General features: G+C 34.5%; 1 protein-coding gene and 1 long non-coding RNA gene across 4 annotated transcripts; one reads left to right on the forward strand and one right to left on the reverse strand.

Annotated features, from left to right (window-relative positions):
• Positions 1-1,352: 1,352 nt before the first annotated feature.
• On the forward strand, positions 1,353-6,888 carry LOC131646355 (uncharacterized). 3 transcript variants are annotated; one of them, XR_009297431.1, is made up of 10 exons: positions 1,353-2,165; positions 2,252-2,311; positions 4,439-4,517; positions 4,834-4,957; positions 5,179-5,268; positions 5,348-5,458; positions 5,551-5,633; positions 5,709-5,800; positions 5,940-6,033; positions 6,655-6,888. It is a non-coding gene; the product is annotated as an uncharacterized LOC131646355 (long non-coding RNA). The 3 variants fall into 3 exon arrangements; XR_009297430.1 differs by having other exon boundaries at positions 1,355-2,165; positions 4,837-4,957; positions 5,120-5,268; XR_009297429.1 differs by having other exon boundaries at positions 1,356-2,165; positions 5,120-5,268.
• A 15,788-nt stretch (positions 6,889-22,676) lies between these two features.
• Positions 22,677-23,234, reverse strand: LOC131649469 (uncharacterized). Its single transcript, XM_058919230.1, has one exon. The coding sequence runs from the start codon at positions 23,232-23,234 to the stop codon at positions 22,677-22,679; it is 558 nt and encodes a 185-aa protein (XP_058775213.1).
• Positions 23,235-25,634: the final 2,400 nt, after the last annotated feature.

Genomic DNA, 25,634 nt, shown 5'->3' on the forward strand with positions numbered 1-25,634 from the left:
AGAAAAGTTTGAAATTAATTATTTTCTTTTATGTTTCAATATCCAATGGATATAAGCATGGAGACACTTGAAATCAGCGAACAACTGATACATTATTTTTTAATTATGGCATGATCTTCATCTTCTTAGTACAATAATGTTTAATGCTATTGAATCTGTATGGAGGACAATTTTTGTTGCGACTTTATATTTTTGATGTTATAATTATTTTGTTCTGAAACGAACTGTGTGCGTTGGATTGATTTATAGTACAATAATTTTCTCATAGTTCACATTATCTTGGGTTGTGATCGCATCAAACAGCATAACCATGATAGTCTTTGTACATGTCTAGTAGACAACATTACATTCTGGGTCTAGCTCCAAATATACATTAAGGATGGCATCTGAAACCCAATCATTCAACTTTTTGACAATAAAAAAACGTGAATAAATATCCATCACTAAATTTTGGGTAGAGTTTAAGAAAAGCATTAAGTTAGTAAGAGGAAATTAAAAAAGTAACACACTAATTTTTGTTTTAAAAATTAAAGAAAAGAAAGTTAGAGGAAATCATGTAAAATGATTGAAAGTGTTGCTAAGAGGTTTCGAATTGGTGTCCGGGTTGAAGATCAACTTTCAAAAAAGTAACCTTTTTGGAACTCATGTTGGAGATGGGTACTTCAAGGCCGCAACTTCTTTTCTTACTTGCAAAAAAAGGAAGTTTCCCGTTTAAATTCCTTGGCATTTGGATAGGAGATGGAGCTCACAAGAAAAAGGTGTGGCAAGAGGTGATTGATAACATAAAATCTAGACTATCCAAGTGGAAGGGTAGGAACATATCAATAGGAGGAAGGGTGACTCTCATCGGATCCGTGCTAAATGCTATTCCAATCTTCACCCTCTCTTTCTACAAAGCTCCGAGCGACACCCTTCAATCTATTAGAAACCTTCTTAGCAATTTTTTGTGGAGCGGGAATGCGAAAACAAGGTGCATCCATTGGGTAAAGTGGGAGAATATTTGTAAACCAAAAGAAAAGGGAGGATTAGGCATTAGAGATGTGGGAGAATTGAACAAATCTCTTCTTCTAAAATGGAAGTGGAGAATTCATAAGGAGGATAAGGCAATTTGGAGCAATTTCCTTCGTTTGAGGTATCATAAGCCGAAGTTAAAAGTGTTGGCCTCGACCAAGGATCTTCTAAATCGGGATGATTCTAGATGGTGGAGAGATGTCGTTACCCACTACTACATTTTTGAGCAATAATATCGCCTATTTAATAGCGCTTATATGTAAAACGCTATTAAATACGTAACTCCAAAATTTATAATAGCGCTTTTGTCACGGGCGCTATCATAAGTTAGAATAAAATAAAAATTACCTAAATTAGTAATAGCACTTTTATTATAAACGCTATTTTTTCTTTAAAAAAATAATAAAAAAATTGCAGGGTCTTTATTAATAGCGCTTTTTTCACGGGCGCTATCATAAGTTAGAATTAAATAAAAATTAACTGAATCTATAATAGCCCTTAAACGATAAACGCTATTATACATTGAAAAAAATTGTAGGGCCTTTATTAGCGCTTTACCAGAAGCGCTATCTTTTATTCAGATATATAATTAGCAAGATTCGAACTCGAACTCAGGTTTGGACGGTAATATTTTTAGTTTGCACATATGATAGCGCTTTACTTAATGCGCTATCTTATATTGAGATAATTGAGATAGTTAAATCATAAAGATAAAATTTATGCGTGTTGACCAGGTTCGAGCACGTTACCTTTGGGGTGCTGTACGCTTGTTTTTTCCACTGAGATATTCAACTTATTTGTCAAATGCGCTCAAATGTATTAATATATATTATTTCAATGTTATTACAGGAAAAAAACAAATTAATTAAACCCCAATTTCTTCGGTGAAAACATTCCCTAAAACCATTACCCGCTCACTTCATATTCTTTTTCACAAAATTGCCCACGAGCTGCATCTTCTGTAAACCCTAAACCCTGAATCGAACCGTTATCTTCTCTTAATCAGTTTTCGTTTCCATTTCAATTGCAAATCGACAACAAGTGGAGTATTAGAAGGTCCTTCGGTTTTGTGTTGTGAGGATAATCGAACCTAACTCTTGCTTTGAATCTATGTCGATTAATCTACACGCTCTCTGTGTTTTCGTTCTTTAAAGGTTTGCTTCATCCCCTTTCTCTTAGGTCATACATAGATTGATTGATTGATATTATCTTCATGTTCTAATCTGATTTTGTTACATAGATTCAGCAACAAGATTGTAACTTTTGCAGGCTCTTTGTTCTTCTATCTACCTCCCTCTAGGTATATATGTTTACCCTACATTGTTTGTGTATTTCAACATGATTGTTTATTTTTCTGATATTATTTTTTCTTTATAGAATATGAATGATTATTTATTACACAAGGCTTAAACCTTATACTTCCAAGTAAAATATTGTTGCTTATATAAGTATGACTATTTATTAACATGTAATTTCATAAGGTTGAAAGGGTTGTTGTCAATTATGAGGGGGTTGTGTTGTCAATAATACTCGTGCCGCCGATTGTTTTTTGTTGCAAAACTATTTCGGGCAGCTGTGTGTCGGTTCGGCTGCCTATTATTTGCTATTTTTCTTTGCAGAGGTGGCTGCAAAACGTGTGCGGCAGAATAGTCGGTTCAATAGGTATTATCGTTATGTTTATTTTTTGCATTTTTGTGTTGTGCAGTGCAGCCTGACTATGCAAAGTCTTTCTCCTATGTTGCTTCCTATTTTTGACAGGAGGTCCTGTTAAAAATTGAGAATTTCCATTGCGTTGGCTAACTTAAATGATACCTTGCTTCTTAAATTAACACGGAAGTCCATAGGGTCCGTGGAAAGGATCAAACCACCAGTGTCATGGTGATCAACCTACTAACATTTGGTGTGACATTATTAAAATTTGAGTAACACAAAGAAGTTTATAGGGTGCATGAATGGTGGAACTATTAGGGAACATTTGTGAATTTATTTTGCTGTTTGCTGTTTGCTAAACAAAGATTCAAAGCTGTTTGTTGTTTGGTGTTTGCTGTGAATTTATTTTGCTGTTCACTGTTTGCTAAACAAAGATTCAAAGCTGTTTGCTGTTTGCTGTTTGCTGTGAATTTATTTTGCTGTTTGCTGTTTGCTGTGAATTTATTTTGCTGTTTGCTGTTTGCTAAACAAAGATTCAAAGTTGTTTGCTGTTTGCTGTTTGCTGTGAATTTATTTTGCTATTTGCTGTTTGCTGTTTGCTAAACAAAGATTCAAAGTTGTTTGTTGTTTGCTGTGAATTTATTTTGCTGTTTGTTGTTTTCTAAACAGTGGCAAGTCGGTGGCTTTCCTTGCGTCTTCAAGTCTGAGCTTTTTTTCTAGTTTACTGGCATTTCAATCAAATAAAATATGGAAATCTGTGGCTTTGTTTTGTGTTAACTGGAATTTCAATCAAAGAAAATATTGCAATCCGTGGATTTGTTTTAATTTTATTGACATTTCAATCAAAGAAAATATGGCAATTTACCTAAAAGTTTACCTCTAAGAATTATAATTGCGGAGGAAACAATCTTTGAACTTTGGAGCATGTGGTCAGAGATACTTTTGCACCATGTTGAAGAACTTTACTGGAAAGTTTAACTGCTAAACAATGTACAGGGTATTTTTAATATAAGATGTGATAATAAGAAGCTTTATGAATTAGAAGTAGTTGTTTGTTTAAAATCATTTACTAGTATAAGTTACAGTGAATGTAACTTAGACTGATAGTTGTCATAAAAATAGCCAAACTGGAGATTTTCAAATTGACCTTACTATGAAATGCTTGTTTTGATTCATGGTTAATTTGTTTACTTTTGTATAATAATTACTTAGAATCGTCCATTTACTTTATGGTAAGAATTCAATCATGGAATGTGTCAATAAATTTTAATACAGTCACAAAAAAAAAGCAAGGAGCTGAAAAGTAATTTACAATTAAATGCACATATGATATAATATCTTGTTGTTGAATACAAGCTCTAAACCAAATTACAATTAAATCCAATCACATATTATAAATGTTGGGTATTCTTTCTTTTATACTCAGTACAGTGTGGAAAGTACTAATTGGAAAGGTTAGCCCCTTATTTGATACATGAGTCCTCTGTTATTGAATGGTACAAATATATTTGCTTTCATATATATTTAGTGTAAATTAATTTGTTTTCATTCTCAAATTATATTTTTCTATGTGCCTATTAATTTAAATCTTTGAGTCTTACCTAATATGTGAATTTGGGTCCGTTACATTATCTAATTATATTGTTCTATGAGCCTACTAATTTATCTTTGAGTCTTACCTAATATGTGAATTTGGGTCTGTTAATTATGCCAATAGTTATTAATGTAATAATGTAGGTGTATTGTTTCTTATTGCATCTTATCTTTTCTATTTCAGGAGCTTTGGTAAAATCACTTCAATATTCTGACCTGTATCTTTTCAGTCAAAAATTGTACAACACACTTCTTACAAATTAGTAAGTTCTCAATTTCTTATCTTGTATGTGTTTGAAATGACATAAAAAGTTAACTTTAAAACTATTGGATCTCATGAAAATTTGTGAATAGAAATTTGGCAATTTATTAACTATTAATCATCAAGAAACCCTTTAAAAATAAGAAAGTAATAATATGTTATTGTTTGTAGTTGTGAGTTAGCTATATTAGAAGGAAAAAATGCTATAATATAAAACCATTTTATTTCTACTCATCCAAATTCTTCCAGGAGGGAAAAAGTACAAGTCATAACACAAAAAATACACTAAACTCTAAATTTTTTTTTATTTATCTTAGAAGTTATGGATCGGAAATGGATGTTTGCTAATCAAACCTCAAAAGAATACGAAGATGGAGTGAAAGAGTTTGTTAGATTTGCTGTTGCTCATGCAAAAGACACTGTTGTTACAATATATGTCAGGTACATCTTCATCTTGAAGCTTCTCGGTAGAAGTATATTGATGTAACTGTTTATGTGTATAAATGAAAATGTTTCTTTGTCATTTTAATTTTGTATCTTGACTTATATGATTACTGATATCTAAAATTGTTATTTTTCATTTCAATGTACTTGTATGAAAAGTTCATTACTCCGAACGGATTAGTGAATAAGTTCTCATTCATATCTCCATATGTCTCAAGTGATGATAAAGAAGGAAAAAACATAGCAAAATTACTCTTGATAAATAAAGAGTTCAAGGAAAGGATGATTCTTGCCCCTTATAATTTTGGGTAAGATATTTATTCAATATGTTATCTTTAATCACTTTTGATTATGAAAGTTATTGAAATATTTATATTTTGGATGTAGGAATCATTGGGTGTTGCTTGTCATCAATCTCAATGCTGAGATTATATATTATATGAATTCGGTGAATGTTGAGCACGATAACTATCATGATTTAAAAATGAAGTTTGAAAAGTAAGCATCGGTTCTTTCAATTTAATACTTATATGGTTAGAATCATTATATCATTTATTTATTTAATTTGGAGTTTTATTTAATTTTGTTAGTGCTTTGCACATTTATCGTGCCTCTGATAAAGTTAAAGTGTCCAAGTCTAAATCAAATAAAATCACATGGACAAAAATAAAAGGTATTTTCTAATTATTGTTATTTTTAATAATGACTTAAGTATAGTAGAGGTCATTGATGAAAATTTTTTTTGCAGTGTCCTTGTCAAACTAACAGTATTGACTGTGGATATTTTGTCATGCGATTTATGAAGGAGGTCATCATGGAAAATCAAAATAAAATTCCTATGTAAGTGATTTTAATATTTATTATTATTATTATTATTATTATTATTATTATTTTAATTATTATTATTAAATAGTCATATAGACATGGAATAAAACTAATTCAATTATAACTCAAATTTGTGTTGTTTTTATATTTGAAGTACTTTCCCGCACGCAAATGTGTTACTTATTCTGAAAATAAGTTAGCTGAAGTCAAAGAGGATTGGGCTTCCTATATGCTAGAGGATGTTATTCGTGAGTTTCATTTGCCTTATGCTTTAAATTTTTTATTATGTGTAGTAGAATGTGATGCCTGTGTTGGTTGCTTTTTACATATAGGAGTTTTTCATAATATTCATACATACAGCAATGCGAAATTAAGGGGCTTAATTTATCGTATTGTTCTATGTTGCTTCTGAATTTTGAATATTGCTCGTGCAAGTTTTCATCATATAGAAAAACATCTTTTGAATTTTTTTCCTTATAATAGTTTAGAATGCTAAGGGTTCATGAGATGAGATATTTAAATATTTAACTGTGGTTCTTACTTTCTATGACATAATATATAATGCATATTGTTTACTAAGAAAATCATGGGCTGAAAGGGTAATATAATTTGTATAAAAAATAGTTTCTTTATGCATTTTCACCCATATCATTTTAGTAGTTATCAGGGGTATGTATTGCATGTTGCATCCGTGACATTTTAGCTAGTCACTTAAACTATACATAGGTTGATGACTCCAACTCAATTATTTAACACATTTAATTTTGACATTTATGAGTTTTTCGTACTATTCATACTTACGACATCTTGTGTACTAGTATGTTTGTTGTACAATACATAATTGATTTTCTCGATCTTTTGTGCCACAGGAAAACAAGTGGGAAAATATTTCATGCCCTCGACGTTGGATAACTTATGAGTTTTTCTGGCTTAGTGTTTTTTTGGTGGTTCTATGCTTCTTTTGTAATGTGCAAGCCTTGCATTTATGTTGCCCTATACTTCTTTTAAGTTGGTTGTAATGTCTTTTGATTATATATATAGAACTAATTTGTGTCTATATAATATTTTTTATTGATACAAATTAAGTATCATCTTTTATATGATATGTTGTTCATATTTACATTTTTAGAAGAATATTAGTTATAATTTTTAGTATATTAAATCACTCAAAAAGCAGGTATAAAAAAATAATTTACATAAATTAAAAAAAAAACTTTACTTATAATAGCACTTTTTAAATAAGCGATATTAAATGTATCTATCTACAATAGCAATTTATAATAAAACGCTATTATACTTATGCATTTAAAAGAGTAAAGATAGCGCTTGGTAAAAAAAGCGCTATTAAAATCTGGAATTATATCAAGCACTACAACGGGCTATGTTAGCGCTTTTAGAAAAACGCTATTAGAACAAGCATTTAATAGCGCTTTACAAGCGCTATTATATGTGGCGAACTTTTAATAGCGGCGGCTTTAATAGCGCTTAAAAGCGCTATTAAAGCATAAAAGAAGCGCTATTAAATAACCTTTTTGGTGTAGTGACCAATGATTTCAAGCAGGATGATTCCGGAGAAGGATTTACCGAATGGTTCAAATGTGACTTAAAGAAAGGTAATAACATTCTTTTTTGGTATAGTTGTTGGTTGGTCGACCAACCGCTTCGCACTTACTTTCCGCATTTGTTTGACCGTACAATCAACAATCTATGTGCGGTGAATGACATCATTAGATCAAACAATGGGGAAACTTGGTGGAATTGGGAAGCAATCTTTGGAGAGGATGTTTTGATGCATTTGGTTCCGAATGCCGCTCTCACTAACACGGCCGTATCGGGTATGGCAATAGGGGAAGATCTCAAGGAGTTATGCGAGCTCCTTCAAGGTGTTGAGTTGGACACATCGGTAAAGGATGAATTTCATTGGAATCTCACATCTAGCGAGGATTTCACCGTGTCTAGTGTTTCTAAAAAGGTGTCGAGCGCAAAAGAGATAGCATGGACAAACTCCATTATGAAGTTGTTGGATGTTATTTGGAAGACAACAATTCCGACAAAAATCAAGATTTTTTCTTGGAGATTCTTCATCAATAGACTACCGTTGAAAGACATTCTTGTTAATAGAGGTGTGTCTACCTTAGATTCCATGGATTGCCCTTTTTGTTCTATTTTTCCGGAATCGTTAGATCACCTTTTTTATCAATGCCAAGTAACAAAGGAGGTTTGGAATATAATTATCTTGTGGTTGGGCAAGGTTGCTAACTTATCTCAAGAGGATTTCAAGAGCTTCGGGATGATCCAAGAAAAGGTGAAAAACACCAAAACCAAAGAGATCCTAAACTCTATATGGATAGCTTTAATTTGGTGCATTTGGAATATGAGAAACACAATCATATTTGATAGTGGTATTTTTAGTCATGAGGAGGTGATTTCTAACATTATGTTTTTCTCTTGGAGATGGGTTAGTAGTAGGGAACCTTTGCGGAAGACCAATTTTTACGATTGGTACAAATTTGCTTTACAATGTAACTATCATTCCTAACGTTTTCTTGATGTAAGGGTTGCACCCCTAGTGCCATTTCTTATATTCAATTGCTTATTAAAAAAAAATGTAAAATGATTGAAAGTGAGTAGAAAAATGATTGAAAGTGAGTAATAAGTGAATGTAAAGGAAGAAACTTTTATAATAATTGTTTGGTATGATTAAATATGAAAAGAAAATGAAAATAATAATAGAATAGTTAACACCCACCACCAACAACAACAAAGCTAAAAAATAAAATCAATAGAATGATTATACATTAAATTTCAACAACAACAAAGCTAAAAAATAAAATCAATAGAATGGTTATACATTAAATTTCAACAACAACACATAAACAAAATTAATAAAATTGTTAAACTTTAAACCTCAACAATAACAACATTAAACATTTTAGTAATAATTTTTCATTAAACTTTTACACCTTGGTTGTTCGTTGGCTAAGGTGAAAACTTTGTTATTAAAATGTATTATTTATACTAAGGCTAGTTTTTAACTAAAAGGAAGCAGTAATAGCTTTTTTGAATTGCTTTCCCTACTCCTTTTTATTTCCTATAACGACCTTCTTCAACAACAACGTCTTTCTCAATGATCCTGCAACAATTTTTAGAAGGCTTAAATGCACTTTTGGTCCCCGTAAGTTAGCGAGTTTTTGATTTTCGTCCCTGTAAGTTATTTTTTTTGGTTTGAGTCCCTATATCTTACTTTTTGCTAGAGGTTTAGCCCCTTAAGCCAAAATCCGCAGGAAAATCTGCAGGTTTCCTGCGGATTTTCCTGCAATTTTACTGCGGATTTTGATTTTAAGGACTAAAACGAACGCGAAAGTGAAATATAGGGACTCAAACCAAAAAAATAACTTACAAGGACGAAAATTAAAAACTCGCTAACTTATAGGGACCAAAAGTGCATTTAAGCCTTTTTAGAATTACCATCGCGTTTCTCCTAAACTTCAACTCTAATTCCATTAGTGCACATATTTTTACTATTCACACTTTCAATTTTATTTACTTGTTGTTTCCAAGCCTTCGGACTTCGACGCTACATGATCTCCATGAAACCTTACTTTCCCCAAATCACAATCCTTCAATCTCTAAAACTGCTTATGGTGAATAATTGCTCTCTCCCAAATCTCATTTTCCGAAGTCCCTCTATTTCTCTCGTTGTCTCTTTGACAAACGACAACAAACACTTAACTTTAATTCCCCCTTATTACTTTTGATTTTCATCAATTTCGTCAATTTTCTTCAATTTTGCTTTTTATTTTTGATGTTTTATTTATTATTTTGATCTAAAAACCATGTTTTAACGATGCATAATACATAAGTTTACTTGTTTAACTAGTGAATGGTGGTGGCTTTTGCCAATAATCATAAATCAGAGGTTGAGTTGGGGGAAAAACTTTTAATATTTTCTTCTTATAATAGAAAGGGGTGACTTAGGAGGAACATGAGAGTGTGCATCAGGAGGAGCATGATAGATTGATCAAGGAGGTGCGGGAGAGGTAGATTCAGAAGGAGCGGGAGAGGGTGCACCACGAGGAGTGGGAGAGATTGACCGAGGAGGAACAAGAGAAGTTAACCGAAGAGATTCTTAAGAAGTTTACTCGTGATATGGTAGAGGTAAATAGATGATAGAGTTCTAAAATTTGTTAACGAAAGAAATGATGTTTTCGAGTTCTTTTTATGGAAGAAATTATATTATCGAGCTTGGTTTAGTGAAGAAATAAAGTATCATAAATGAAAGATGATAGCAGGAGGTAGAAGATGACATTTATCTAAGTTGGAAGTTTGCCTAAGTTTTAGGTTTTATGCGGATCACTAGCTGTAGTGTATTGAGCATTGATACTCACTAAATAGACGACAAAGATTTGTGTAAGGACGATGAAGAAACTCAATAAGCTCGCTTATATTTCCCCGTAACCCTAAGTGACTTTTCACCTCGGTTGGAAGTTACAACTATTGTGAAAAGTGGCTTAAAAATAATTAAAAACAAAACTGTAGCTTCTTGGATTTGAACCCATGAACCCAAGTGGCTTTTTACTTTGGTTGGAACTTGTAACGGAAGTAGTAAAGTCGATAGCGCACTACATACAACAATGATTCCATTAAACAACCGTTGCTATAGGTCTTTTAATAAAATATAAAAAAAGCATCATTAGAATAACAACAACAAGATTCAAACTCATGACCATGCACCACCTTTTACCACGGTGAATCCTTTAGCCGTGGTAACGTGGGCGTTGTTGTATATCTTTTTTTGTAGTAGTTTTCTTTAACCGACATGCATTCCAATTTATCATATTCTCCACAAGATAATATATGTGGATACATATTTCTTACCCTATTCTTCTTTTCTCTCAGGTTTTTAGCCAAAAATTCAGGAGTGTTGCAAGACATGAAAAACTTTTCTCAAGTGTCTTTTGCAATAAATTTATAAATCTAACATCGAGGCTTTAAGTTAGGCTTTAGACGTGTAATATACTCACTTGTGAGTTGTGTCTTACATTTCCTTCAATGCTCACCAACATATGAAATCTATTTCTTTGTCTGCTTATCATCGTCTAGAATAATAAACATTTCCTACATTTACATTATAGAGTTGGTATTAGTATTAAATAAAAAATAAATAGTCATATGTACATGTAAAATAAATCATGAAATTTAAAATAAATATCTTAATATCAGTCTATTTCTTCCTTTTCAATTCACCAGAAACTTCGTTTCAATAATCTATCTAAATTCTTACTTTGCTTCTACCTTGACACAACACCAACAAACTTTATTTTACTTAACTCGTGCATATGAACTATACCACTCATAGTACAAATAGACTTTTGTCAACAAATACAACACTAAAAAGGAAAATTTTGTTTCCATTTTTATCAACTTAATCAGAATAAGTTATCTCAACATAATATAAAAGCAATAAGGAATTCGTAGCAACAAAAATTAACACTTATAAGTTATGTGCATGGATAAAGTTAGTTTCGTATCGAAAACATGATGAAGAAGTTATGACAATGGTTGGGGAATCATCGTTTGATTTTGGTTGTCTTCCCTTCGTTTCATGTTTCGTTCTATGGTGTTAATGGCATTCGAATGGAGGAATCATACATGTATTCAAAGAATTGATATTCTAACTCATATATGTGTTGGAAGAAATGATGTTTCAAAAACGATGATTGAATAACGAGTGTTGAAAGGTAAATGAAAAATTAGAGTACAATTCTATGAAATATACATACAAAAGAACTTTCACGTTGTATATAAGAGACCGCCGAGGGAATAGATATATTCAATCAATAAAAAACTCCACATTATAGGAAATTCATGCAAATGATATTTCTCTTTGATTGGACAAACTAATTGAGAAAATAAACAAATATAAAATTTTAAAAAAATGAATATGAAAATATGGTTCGGTTGAAACAATGAGATATTTAAGTAATTAATTGAATTAAATCAATATGTTTTTTTAAAAAATTACTTCAAGTTTTTTATCAAATATTTATTTTTCATCCAACAAATATTAGTTTCGTAATTTAAAATAAATAAAATAAAGGGAACGGCGTCAACTTAAATAATGTAGTGTTTGGTCCCTGAGTCAATTAAAAATAAACAAAAAAAATAGAAAATGCACTTACTAGTATTAGAAGTGCAATCCCTAAGAGATCTATTTTTTCGTTTATTGAAAAATCCGAGAGAATAGATTGTATTTTTAAAAAAAAAATTAAACATAACGCACCGATAAAATATACCGCAATTATTTATTATCTAAAGTGAAAACTTTGTCGTACAATGTATTATTTATAGCATTGTTCCCTTGAAAAAAATATTGTTTCTACACAACCTTATGGTCTACCAAACTGTTACAGAAAAACAATGGAAATGCACAATGAATCTCCGTTTAAATAGATCACAACACAGCTTTAGATGGCAATTACAAAACTTGACTAAATTTTCTTTTAAATGGAAACATAAGGGACAATAACATGTCATGATTACCTTGGATAACCTCTTTCCTTGCAAGTTCAGTTCTTGTTGGTAGTTTATTGATCAAAATTCTTTAACCAAACATGTGCATTCACTATGCCAAATTTGTCTTTTAGTAGCACCCCTACGAAAGCGCTTTTAGGAAAAAGCGCTGGTATAGGTTTCACTAAAAACAAAATTAAAAAACACGCAAAAAAAGCGCTCTTATAGGGGGGTTACGAAAGCGCTTTCAAAAAGCGCTCTTATAGGGGGGGTTACGAAAGCGCTTCTTAAAAGCGCTCTTATAGGGGGTTATGAAAGCGCTTTCAAAAGCGCTGCTATAGGGGGTGGTGTACAAGAGCGCTTTTACCCTAAAAAGCGCTGGTATAGCCATGGGTACTAAGGCGCTTTTCAAAAGCGCTTTCATAGCTGTTTCATAATTAAAAATTTTAAAATCAAAATTATTCTAATGCGTTTCATAATCCTTAATCCTCTTTCTCTGCCATCGCTCACTGCCCAGAATCTGCAAATTCAACCTCAAAACCTCAAAACTCCATCGTTGAAGAAGACGAAGACGAAGAACTGAACGTCATCCTCAAAACCGCAGCACTTAACCTCCATAAAAATACCCTCCACAACCCACGCCCAGAAGACGAAGACGAAGAAGAACTCGAGAACGCTGAAGAAGTAAAGCTGGAGAAAAATCAGTGAAGAAGAGAAGACGAAGGAGGTACACGATTTAAAGGTTCTTCCATTTTCAAGTTGTCTTCATTTACAATTGTATCCATACTGTGTAACCTGTATGCTCTGATTCTGAATGATTGTTGGGATATTTCTGTTTTTGACATTTGATGAAACTTTGGGTTATTTAAGGATTGACTGGGATTAGGGTTTATAGTTCTTGGATGATTGTTGCGGTATTTCTGTTTTTGACATCTGAAAGATTGAACATTGTTGATAGAAATCGCGAGTGAGAATCCATGATGAGAGAAAGCAATCGAGAGAGATGGTCTTTGCAAATTGTTGTTATTCATATTGATGTCCATATTGATGTTGAACACTAATTGTTGTTCATATTGATGTTCATAGTGATGTTCATATTGATGTTGAACACTAATTGTTGTTATTCATATTGATGTTCATATCGAGAATCCATGATGAGAGAAAGCAATCGAGAGAAATCGAGTGAGAATCCATTTGAAAGATTTGAAAGATTGAACATTGTAGAATTGCGTTGATATTCATATTGATGTTGAACACTAATTGTGTTTTTGTTTAGCTTACTTAATAATAAAACCATGATTTACTATTGTTGTTGTGGCTGCCCGGATATACTAATAGCATGATAAAACCATGAGTTAATTCTTGTTTTGCCCACTTTTGAACTTAACACAATCTACTAGTTCTTGCTCTGATAGTGACACTAACTCACCCGTTGTTATTTGGTGGATACTTTCCATTGCAGCCACAGCTGAAAATGCCCAACAACTACCTATTTTCACAAGTTCACGTAACAAAAAAAAAATCAGAACAAAAAACAATATAAAATTTAATTTAGGTTATCATGAAGAAAAGAAGTAATAATATAAATTTAGTCATATCTCACTCGCCATATCTACTTGTGGAAATATATTAGTTAATGTTATACGTCATGACTTTAAAATATAATTCCTAGAGTTGATCAGGGCCGTCTTAAGTTTTTAAAAGTTCTGTATTGGTTAGTCTAAGTTCAATCCTGACAAAATTATTATATTATGAGGTCTTATTTAAAATCAATTATTCTGTGAAAAATTTGATGTCCTGTGTCATAATTCATTTTGCACATCTTCAAAGTCGGCCATGTGTATCTGGTAACAATTATATGATTATTATTTTTTATGATAAGAGACATATTTGGTTTATTACACATACCACAAGTGCCTTGATTTTATTTTATACTCTTCAATTAAGTTTTTTATTTTATATTTTTCAGGAATATCTTTGCTAGATAGGGGTTACTTGTGAAGAGTGAAAGTTTGATTGTTTTCAAGAATCTTACATTGTGTGGGTCTAGAAGTTGCTTGCTACTATACAGGTAATTAATTGTTCTCTCTCGCCAAAGTAATGTGTTGCGTTTTATTGCTTCGGATTCATTCTGTGTATCCTTTGTGTTTTGACAGAAACGCATTTTACCGTTCTGTGCCTTAATAATTAGTTGTTTTTGTTTAGCTTAATTAAGACACGAGTGATAGATTCTAAACTGTGTTAAAGTTTTAATTTATTGAAGTTTTAACATGAGTGATAGATTCTAAATTGTTTTAATATTGTTTTAATAGATAGATATAAGAGAGGTTTATGTTATAATATATTTGTGGTAGACTAGAGAGGTTGCATGTTAAATCTAATAGTTCTGTAACATAATTTTTCCCTACCAGCTTGTGGCTTATTTTCTCTGATTCCAGACTAAAAACAGAACAAAACACTAACAATTGAACTGCCATGTCCCTTTGTGTCTTTCTCATTGGTGTAGTGTAATACTCATTATTCCGACATGTGGAATATTCTCTGATTTTTAAGTGATGAACTTACTAACTTTATAACTTTTAGATTATATTAAGTAATACGTATTATTCCGACATGTGGAATATTCTTGATGTCAATTTCGTTAATCGTTAAGTGATGAACTTACTAACTTTGTGAATTGAATTTGCTATAGGAGTTACTTGTAAAGAGTGAAAGTTTGATCGTTTTTGTTTAGCTTAATTAAGACATGGATGAATTCAAACCGATTGTCGAAAGAGTACGAGAAAGGGGTATGGGAATTCGTTAAGTTTGCGGTTGCGCACTCCAAAGACCCGATTCGAATGGCGTGTCCTTGCATGGGTTGCTGTTATGGGGATAAGGTTGATGGGAATCAGTTGGCATCGCATTCACTACGGTTTGGAATTGATAGAAGTTATACAGTTTGGAGTTTGCATGGTGAGAAAAGTAATGGAAATGTTGAGTCGAGGTGTAATACGAAGTATGCTTCAAACGACGATTGCACAGACACATATGATTGTGATCGAGTCGAAGAGATTGCAGAAGCGCTTGAAGAAGATCTTGAGGATTGTCCCAAAATGTTCGAGAGGTTGGTAAGCGATACACAGAAACCGTTGTATGATGGTTGTTCAAAATTCACAAGATTGTCTGTGGTGTTAAAGTTGTACAACTTAAAGGCGGACAATAGATGGTCGGATAAAAGTTTCACAGAGTTATTAGCCCTTATGAAAGATATGCTACCAGAGGATAATGTTTTTCCTAATCGAACGTATGAAGCCAAAAAGATGTTGTCCTCTATTGGCATGAGCTATGATAAGATACATGCATGTCCAAACGATTGCGTATTGTTTCGAAACGAGTATGCAGCGTTGAATGAGTGTCCTAAATGCGGTGCCCCTCGATATAAGAAAAAGTTGTCTCCGGCCAAAGTCTTATGGTATTTTCCTATAATTCCGAGATTTAGGGTTGTGCGGGAGTGCATTGTCAAACAGATTCTATTTCGTGTCTTCCGCCCATTGCAGCGGAATGACAATTGCTACGGAACCGGAATCAGTTAGACAGCGCTTACTCGATAGATTCCTATCCACCGGCAATACAGAAAGTCTGATTCTTTGGGCGTATAATACCCGACCAGTAGGGTTAGTTTCTCATTCTTGGTTCATCTAATCTTTGTTTCTTTTGCATAGAAAAATTTTCATATAACCTATTGTTTTAATTTATAGAGCACACTGGTTGTTGCTTGCTATCAACCCTATAAGAGAAGTGGTATATTTTCTGAATTCGGTAGATGGTGAGTGGACCAATTATCCGGCTATGAAGACAATGATTGATACGTAAGTGGGATCGTTCTAAATATTCGTGTATATTTATATATTTAATTATTTGTGAGATTGATCTAAATATATGCTTTTATATTTTTGTTAGCTCAATACAAGTGTTCCGAAGTCAACGAGACGCACAGGTATCCCGGACTAAATCAAACAACATTACTTGGATCAAAGTGCAGGTACATTAATTTTCACAATTCTGCTTATAATATTTATGCTACTTGATAAAACAAGACAACTATAAAATCTTATTTGTTTTTCTATGTAGTGTCCGATACAGCGAAACAGTTCAGATTGTGGATACTATGTTTTGAGGTTTATGAAAGAAATCCTTCAAACGAATCAATTAGAGATTCCAATCACGGTATGGATTTATAACTTAATTAGATAACTTCTTATAATCTATTACATTTAACTAAATCATTCCTATTATGTTTTTGTTCTGTAGTACTTTGACGACTTCTATGCTGCTTCTTACACGAGACTTAAGTTTGAAGAGATCAAAGAGGATTTGTGTCAATTTTATATTCATCAGCTATTCATGTAGGATTTGTGTCGATTTGAAGTATAATATTATAGTACTCTAGGATGGTTACTACCTTTGTTCATACTGTTGCCAATATTTGAAGTATAATATTGTTGATGTTACTGATTTAGTTTGTTTGACATGAGTTAGTTACATGTGAAACTTTATGTATTCATACTTTACATGATTTAGTTTGTTTGACAGGAACTATAATGATGTATATATATAATTTTGGATATTATAATGGTATTATATTAGTATATATATATATATATATATATATATATATATATATATATATATATATATATTGTCCTACCTATGGTTGAAAATATATCGTCGAAAATATATTACAGGTCGAAAATATTACAGGTCGAACTGGGAGGCTGAAATTACAAGTTGCACTTTAAAATACCTCATTTAGCAACGACAGCGCTTTTAAAAAACGCTCTTAAAGGGCCACCTACTAAAGCGCTTTATTACTAAAACGCTGCCTTAGTTTAAAAAAAAGCATAAAAAATAAAGAAAAAACGCAACCTACGAAAGCGCTTTTGGAAAAGCGCTCTTATAGGGGGGCTACCAGAGCGCTTTTTCCAGAAAAAGCGCTCTTATAGGGGGGCTACCAGAGCGCTTTTTCTAGAAAAGCGCTCTTATAGGGGGGCTACCAGCACTACAACACGGAACAGCTACAAGAGCGCTTTTTTTGGGCTTTAACAGCGCTTTAAAGCGCTGCCAAAGCTAGCGCTGCCGTAGGTAACGAAAGCGCTTTTAAAAGCGCTCTGGTAGACCTCCCTATAAGAGCGCTTTTTCCAGAAAAAGCGCTCTGGTAGATCCCCATATAAGAGCGCTTTTCTGGAAAAAGCGCTCTGGTAGACCCCCCTATAAGAGCGCTTTTTATGGAAAAGCGCTCTGGTAGCCCCCCTATAAGAGCGTTTTTCCAAAAGCGCTTTCGTAGGTTGCGTTTTTTTTCTTTTTTTTTAATCTTTGGCAGCTCTTTTTGTAATAAAGCGCTTTCATATGTGGCCCTTTATGAGCGCTTTTTAAAAGCGCTCTCGTTGCTAAATGAGGTATTTTAAAGTGCAGCCTGTAATTTCAGCCTCCCAGTTCGACCTGTAATATTTTCGACCTGTAATATATTTTCAACCTGTAATATTTTCGACCTGTAATATAATTTCGACGATATATTTTCAACCATAGGTAGGACTATATATATACTAATATAATACCATTATAATATCCAAAATTATATATATACATCATTATGTCAAACAAACTAAATCTTTAACATCAATAATATTATACTTCAAATATTGGCAACAATATGAAAAAAGTTAGTAACCATATATCCTAGAGTACTATAATATTCTCTTCAAATCGACACAAGTTTCCAGAAGCAACCTTATTAAGTTAAATAATAATTACAATAAAGACATATCTTTTTAAACTTTTTTTTTGTAAGCTAGGATTAAATTAAAAGGAGTGCTAGGGGTACTCAAACCCAGATTACAAAAGGATAAAGTCCGGAAAAGAGAATTACCAACCAATAAAAACTTAAACTAGATAATTCAAAGGATCTTTGCCGAAATAGTAAAAGTTGCTATTGGTATGAGTAATATCCCCCACCGTATAACCATTTCCAAGCTGAAATCTTGATGTTCCAAACTAAATCTGATAAAATGAAATTCTCATTCTTAAAGATTACCGAATTGCGGGTATTCCAAATGCTCCAACACACCACCAACCAGATGAAACCTTCCTTGCCAGACCTAGTTTTTGACTTGCTGAAAAAATCAAACCATAAATCATAACTACTGGTGATTGAAGATCCATGGTCCACATAGGTGCCTAACCAAATTCCTATATTATCCCAAACCTGTTTTATGATTGGGCAGGAAATCAAGATATGGTGTAGAGACTCTGTTACATCAGAGCAGAAACAGCAGCAACTATCCTCCGGACTATTCACGATGCCTCGAATCAGGAGCGAGTCCTTTGTCGCCAATCTGTTCCAGAAAACCCTTCAGCCGAAAGCCTTTACTTTGTGCGGTATCTTAGTCTTCCAAAGCCTCTCGAAAACTTTGTTTTGAGCTACTTCCAACACCCTTTCGTTAAGGGCCGGAGGAACGAAAGTGGTGTTGTAGCCGCTCTTGGTCGTGTATGCCTCCAACGGATTGTTGTTCCATATTACTCGATCGTTCTCCTCTGCGCCCAAAGTAGCATCCTGCAATATAAGTTTCAGTCCTGCCAAAGCATTAATAATACCAGCATCTGTCGAAGCAGGGATGATGCTGTCTCCCCAAGACCATCCATTGTGAACCTGTTTCCCGAAATCCGCCACGCAACAGCCCTTTTTAAGACTAAACTCGTACAGATTCGGGAAAAGAGATTCAAAATTCTCTTCTTTGAACCACACAGCTTTCCAAAAAGAAGTGAATATACCATTACCTATGATGACTTTGCAGTTGCTTAGAAAATCCGCCCCATTGTTACGGTTTTCCAAGTTGAGAATATCGCTCCACCATGTTGATGCCGATCTAATGCGTCTAGCAGCTTTGCCATTTTGAACTTGCAACTGGATGTTTTCGTATCTGGCAGACAGCATTTCCTTCCACTTTCCTTTGTCCCCATTGATGATTCTCCATTTCCATTTTAACATCAACGCCGTGTTGAAATCCTCGATGTTTTTTAGCCCAAGACCTCCTTCTTTCATTTGTAAGCATAAGAATTTCCATCCTACCCAATGGATCTTCTTCCTCCCCTCAGCTCCTCCCCATAAAAAGCGGCTTTGAATCGCATTTATCTCTTGACAAACCTTCCTCGGAGCCTTGTAAAAAGAGAGATGAAAAATAGCTAGGCTACTTAAGATAGATTTGATGAGTATGATTCTACCATCGAGAGATAACATTCTTCCTTTCCAACAACTAAGGCGATCTTTAAATTTATTCACTAAAGGAGTCCAGGACGATATTCTTCTCGGGTTTGACCCAATCGGTAAACCTAGAAAAGTGAATTTTTTTTCTTCAGTTCTGCAGCAAATAAAATTTGCAGCCGCTGACAGAAGGTGAGGACTGATGTTCACGCCAATGAGTTTGCTTTTGTGGTAGTTTACTCCCAGCCCCGAAACCAACTCGAATCCTCTAAGGATTGATTTGAGACTCCATATATGCTGCCAGCCAAGGTTGTCAAACTCGCGAGTCTACTCAGACCCGTAAGGGGTTCATAGACTCGACTTACAGACTTGACTCGCAAACTCGTACGAGTCTTTGGAAAATTAAGAATGACTTTCAAAAACATGTAAGGGACATAAATATATATATATATATATATATATATATATAATAGAACAACAATTAATATTAAAATTTAAATTTCATACCTAATAACAAATTTATTAGCAAAAAACAAAAAAATGAAACAAATAAAATATCAGAGTATGTTGTTGAAAACTTAAAGTACTAATATCTTCTTAATTGGCTACTACATAAAGCAAAAAAAAACATAAAACATATATGCTAATGGCTTAAATCATCGAAAGTTCCAGTGAAATTATCACTACCAATATCATCACCATCGTCCTCATTGGTATCTTGAGTATCATCGCAGATGAATCAACTTCTTTATCATTAACCATTGTTGGATTGCTTCAAGTTCCACTTCAAACTAACTAAACATTGTCACCCCACCACTACTTAACATTAGTAACAACAACATCAGCTTACACAACATTGTTAACAATAACATCATCTTGATCATTAATAACTGCAGTTTGCACATTTTCTTCATCAAGATCTTCAATTATCCATTCATCATCTGAATAATTATTTTAAAATGAAAGAACAACACTCTTTACTTTTCAACTTCAAATTGCATATGGCATAAACCAAATTATTTATCCTTTTCAAACAACATATTTCTTCTCTTTGAATGAACTTGCAAAGTAAATATTAATTCAACGCAATGTTTCTAAAAAGTTAATCGTTGGACCCGAATTATAAACCTCTTTAATTCTGGAGTCATAACTCCATAGAAATCTCATAGTAGAGACTAGGAGGGAGGGAGGGAGAGAGAGAGAGAGAGAGAGAGAGAGAGAGAGAGAGAGAGAGAGAGAGAGAGAGAGAGAGAGAGAGAGAGGGAGAGGGAGAGGGGGAGGGGGAGGGAGAGAGAGAGAGAGAGAGAGAGAGAGAGAGAGAGAGAGAGTTTTTAATTCTTGTACAAGCAAAACAAAAGACAGATTTTTTAAAAAATAAAATCCTTTGGGGAATTTGGACATTAATTGATTTAAGAAAACAAAATTAAAAAAAAACTTATAGACTCGTAAACTCATGATAGACTCGCGAGTCTATACGAGTTTGTGCGAGTCTACCCGAGTATACTCGAGTCTATTAAAAAATAATTATATGTGCGAGTCTACTCGTTTATGCTTCCTAGACTCGTAAACCCGTACGAGTTTACGAGTCTACCCATGTGTTTGACAACCATGTTTCCAGCCACCTTTGCCTATCAGCAATGTGTCATCGGCGAACTGAAGAACAACAGAAACCTGAAAAATAGAAAAATCGCCACATTCGATAGCATTTGTAACCAGGCCGGCCAGAGCTTCTGTCACCAAAATGAAAAGAAAAGGGGAGATAGGGTTTCCTTGACGAAGACCCCTCTCTACAACGAAATCTTTTTTAGGGCTTCCGTTCACGAGAACAGACATAAAACTAGAAAAAACAGTCGCTTCCATCCACCTCTTCCACCTATCGCCGAATCCCATTTTGTCCATCAAGAATCTTAGAAATTGCCAACTGACTCTATCGTATGCTTTTTCGAAGTCAACCTTGAAAATCATACACTCTTTTTTCTCCTTTGTTGCAAAATCTACTACTTCATTTGCTAGAACAGCATCGTTTATCAGTTGCCTTCCAGGGACAAAGGCTGTTTGAGATGGTGAAACAATCCTGCCAATAACTCCTTTGAGCCTAGCTGATAGTAACTTCAAAACGATCTTGTATAAGCAACCAACCAGACATATGGGACGATAGTCTTCTAAACCCAGCGGAATTTTCTTTTTAGGTATCAAGGACAGGAAGGTAGAGGTAATGGATTTAGATAACACAGCATTTTCATGGAAATCGTTGACGAAACGAAAGATGTCTTCTTTCATAAAGGCCCAACAATTTTTGATGAAAAAGAAGTTGTATCCGTCCGGTCCCGGGCTTTTGGAACCGTCGCAATCCCACACAGCTTCTCTAATTTCAGATTCAGAGAAAGGCAGCTCCAAATTGGCAGACTCCTCTGAAGTTAAAGACTTGAAAATAGTACCTTCGATAATGGGGAGAAAAGCTTCTTCTTCCTTAAAGAATTCTGAGAAAAATCTCCAAACCTCTTCCTTTACTTCCTTCACTGAGTATAATGTTCCATTTGGATGGGTAAGCGCTCCATTGAAGTTTCTTCTACGACGATCTTTCAAAATTTTATGGAAGTAACCATTGTTGACATCTCCTTCGTTGTCCCAAATCGTTCTAGACTTTTGAGCAATCATGTTCTCTTTAATCTTCAGATCCATCAACAATCGGCTAACTGCCTCACTGCGCCTAATCAGGACATCTTCAGAAATTTCTTCCCTGCAGGATTCTAGAATAGCATCTTCCTCGTTGATAGCTTTCACGTTCTGCTCGATCTCCAAGTCCCTCTTGCCGAAAACCGTCTTGTTCCAAACGGCTAACTTGCTCTTCAAAATCCTAAGTTTCTCTTTTAAGATGAAGTCCCCTCTTCCTATTACCTCGATTCCCTTCCATTCCTTCTCCACAAAGTCCATAAAATCCTTGTTACCGAACCATTCGTTATGAACACGGATCGGTTTTGGCCCCCAGTTTGAGTTGTCCACCATGAGCCAAGCTGGGCAGTGGTCAGATATGTCCCTGTTTCCTACCATTTTCCCCTCTATGTCCAGACTAGAGATCAAATTATCAGAGACTAGGAAGCGATCTAGTCTACTCATGGCGCAACCCTTCCCACCAAACTAAGTAAACCTTTTGCCTTTTGTTGGAACATCCACCAAATTGCTTTGTTCTATGAAACCTGCAAAACCCGTAATTTCGTTGCTTCGCATTTGTTGTCCCCGACCTTTCCTTTCACTACCGTCAGAAACTGAGTTAAAATCGTCAGCTATGCACCACTCACCATCTGAGAACTTGGTTTTTGCTTCCAATAAATCCCTCCAAAGTTTCCTCTTTAAATTCAAAGAGCAAGGTGAATAAACGTTGACTATGTAGAAAATTTTTTCCTTCCATTTAACCTTAATCCCAAGGTAACCTTCTCCTCTGAAACTCATAATAACATCAACAGTTTCCTCCTTCCAAAGAGTTATGATACCACCCGATCGACCTTCTGACTTTGTGAAAGACCAACCAACTTTCTCAAAACTCCATAAGCTACTTATGATGGCCTGATCCACTTTCTCCAATTTGGATTCTTGAATCAGGAAAACTTCAGCCCTTCCCTCCTTAATGATTTTGTTGATTCTCTTCCTCTTTACCGAACTTCCTCCCCCCCTTATGTTTAGAGTTCCAATAATCATGGGAACTCTTTGTTAAAACGCCTTCAAAATTTACTTTCTCTCCCTAGCAGTCTTCTCCATTGCCTCAATTTTTTTCTCGTAATCCCTCCTTCCTTCGGTATCTTTTATTCCTAATCTCCCAATTGCCTTCCAAACTTTATCCCCCATACTGGATTCCATGTTATCCCAAAATCTGTTGTTACAGTGAACCACATCCGAATCGGATATCGGGTCGTTGCAGAGAATATCTCCTGCTGAAAATGAATCGTCCTCTTCGTGACAGAGATGTGGTGAAGATTGAAGAGGTGTAAAAGTGTTGGTATCAGGCCTCTTCTCAAGACCAGCATCTTGATTCTTCTCTAAATGGGCCTCCAAGCTGTTCAGCCTCAAGGTTCTTTTGATGGGCTTTGACTTCTTAAGTTTCAAAGGCCCAGAAATTTCGTACACACTTTTGTAATTAGATTTAATGGGCTTTTCTGAACTCTTATCTGGTCTTGTCTTAACTTTGAAGAACGTGTCTGTGGAACAACTCACTTGAGAATTCTTGGACGCAATATAGGTTGGGGACCCACTGAGAAAAAGTTTTGTTGATAAAGCTTCCTTCGCCGCCCCTATGGCTTCATCGAAACTTCCAACAATAGCCTTTTTGTCTTTCCCCGAGCCAGATACCACTTTTTCTGTCGTGTCCTTTTGGACTTCCTCATCTGTCTTTTCATCGGAAAGATCTCCCTTGTTCTCTTCCTGGATGTTTGAAGATAGAGCATCACTATCCATCGAGAATATATCGCCCTCCTCGTCGCCTAAAACACCTTCGTAATCTGATGCAGATGAAGACTCAGTGTTGTAATTCTTATTTTCTTTCTCCTTGGATGGTGCCGAAATTCTCAAGGGTTCGTAGGAGTCCTCTGACATTTTGATGTCGAAAGAAGTTCCATTGATGAGGACCTTGAAACACACATCAGACACCTTAGCTATATTGGTTCTGATCATGATTCTAGAGATGTCCATGGCCGTCCTTTTTTGATTATTTTTATCCGTGCAAATATATGTTCCAACCAAACTAGCCAGTTTTTCAAAGAAACAGAAATTCCAGGCGTGACATGAAACACCATGGATCCTTATCCAAGTGACTCTTTCATTGTCTATATCTTCCTCCTTCCACTCCTTAATGCAAGAGAACCATTGGCTCCACCAGGATTTTCCTTCTTTGATTAAGTTTTTGATTTCCCCTTCCTCGGTTTCTTCTAAGAGACAAAGATTTGCTCCTAGAGGGGTAACCTTGATAGGGAAATAACCCTCAATCTCAAAGTTGTTTTGGATATTATAAGACATACCTTATTGATGTACCCTCCCCACGTAGGCCTTTTTGTATCTGTTAATGTCTTCCTCCTCAGCTTCATATTGAATTTTCTTATCAAAACGATCCGAACTAGAGGCGTCGATATTTTCTCTATTCAACACAATATCTACAAAAGATTTTGATCCCGTATGCCCGCTGCTCTTTCCCTGCCCGCTACTCTTTCCCTTATCGCTCCTCCGTAGAGTCTTTCCATCCCTAGGGTTTACTCCTCTAACGAAAGTTCCTTTGGAAACCGTTTTGACGTTTGTCCTCCCATTCCTACCTTCATCTCCGCTTCTGTTGAACCTTGGAAGGTTTGCATGGATCTTTCTCCCGTCGATGATGATGTTATCTAATTTGACTGCAAGCAATCTCGCATTCTCTCCAACTGTGAATCTGGCGTAGCCAAATCTCTTCCCCATTCTGTTCCTTTTTGGTGGTATTACGACCTCCAAAATGTCTCCTATGCAACCGAACAGCTCAAAGATATCTCTAGCCTTGATCCTATCCGGAATTTCCGAAAAGAAAACTGAGAAAAAACCACCTTCTGCTGCTCGCTGTGCCGACCTTCCCTCCGGGAACACATCCCATCTTGCTGCTATCTTTCTAAAACCCTTCCTTCCAACCCTGTTCCATTCCATGGTAGACGAAACCTCCCAAAACCGTACTCCTAGTAACCACAGAGTTGAAAAAACAAACAAAAGGAAAAGTTAGAGAGAGGTTGGACTCTCTCTCTAACATTTCAAAGATAAACATCATCTAATGCTTCTGAGGCACTCCTTATCATTTTCCAATTATCACTTGAAAAAGTGTGTGACTTGAAAGACTGCTCTGCATGTTCCTCTTTGGTTATCACAGTTAGAGAAAATATAATTGTCACTTTAACACATTTAAATAACAAAAACTTTCTGGTTGCAAAAATTTATTCATTTACATTTAAAATAGGATTTAGTAATGGTGTATTTTTATGAATTTTTAGTAAGAAAATACTTTGAGCATTTTCAGGCAAACATTTATTTGCAATGAATATCTTTTTATATTTAATCACATTCCATATATATCATAATTAATGCATCACGGTG

Source organism: Vicia villosa, linkage group LG2 (genome assembly GCF_029867415.1).
Source record: "Vicia villosa cultivar HV-30 ecotype Madison, WI linkage group LG2, Vvil1.0, whole genome shotgun sequence".
In the NCBI taxonomy this organism is placed as follows: Eukaryota; Viridiplantae; Streptophyta; class Magnoliopsida; order Fabales; family Fabaceae; genus Vicia; species Vicia villosa.

Bases quoted from the DNA above. Each gene is read 5' to 3' on its own strand.
- LOC131649469 (XM_058919230.1), bottom strand. From the start codon at position 23,234: ATGATTATTGGAACTCTAAACATAAGGGGGGGAGGAAGTTCGGTAAAG.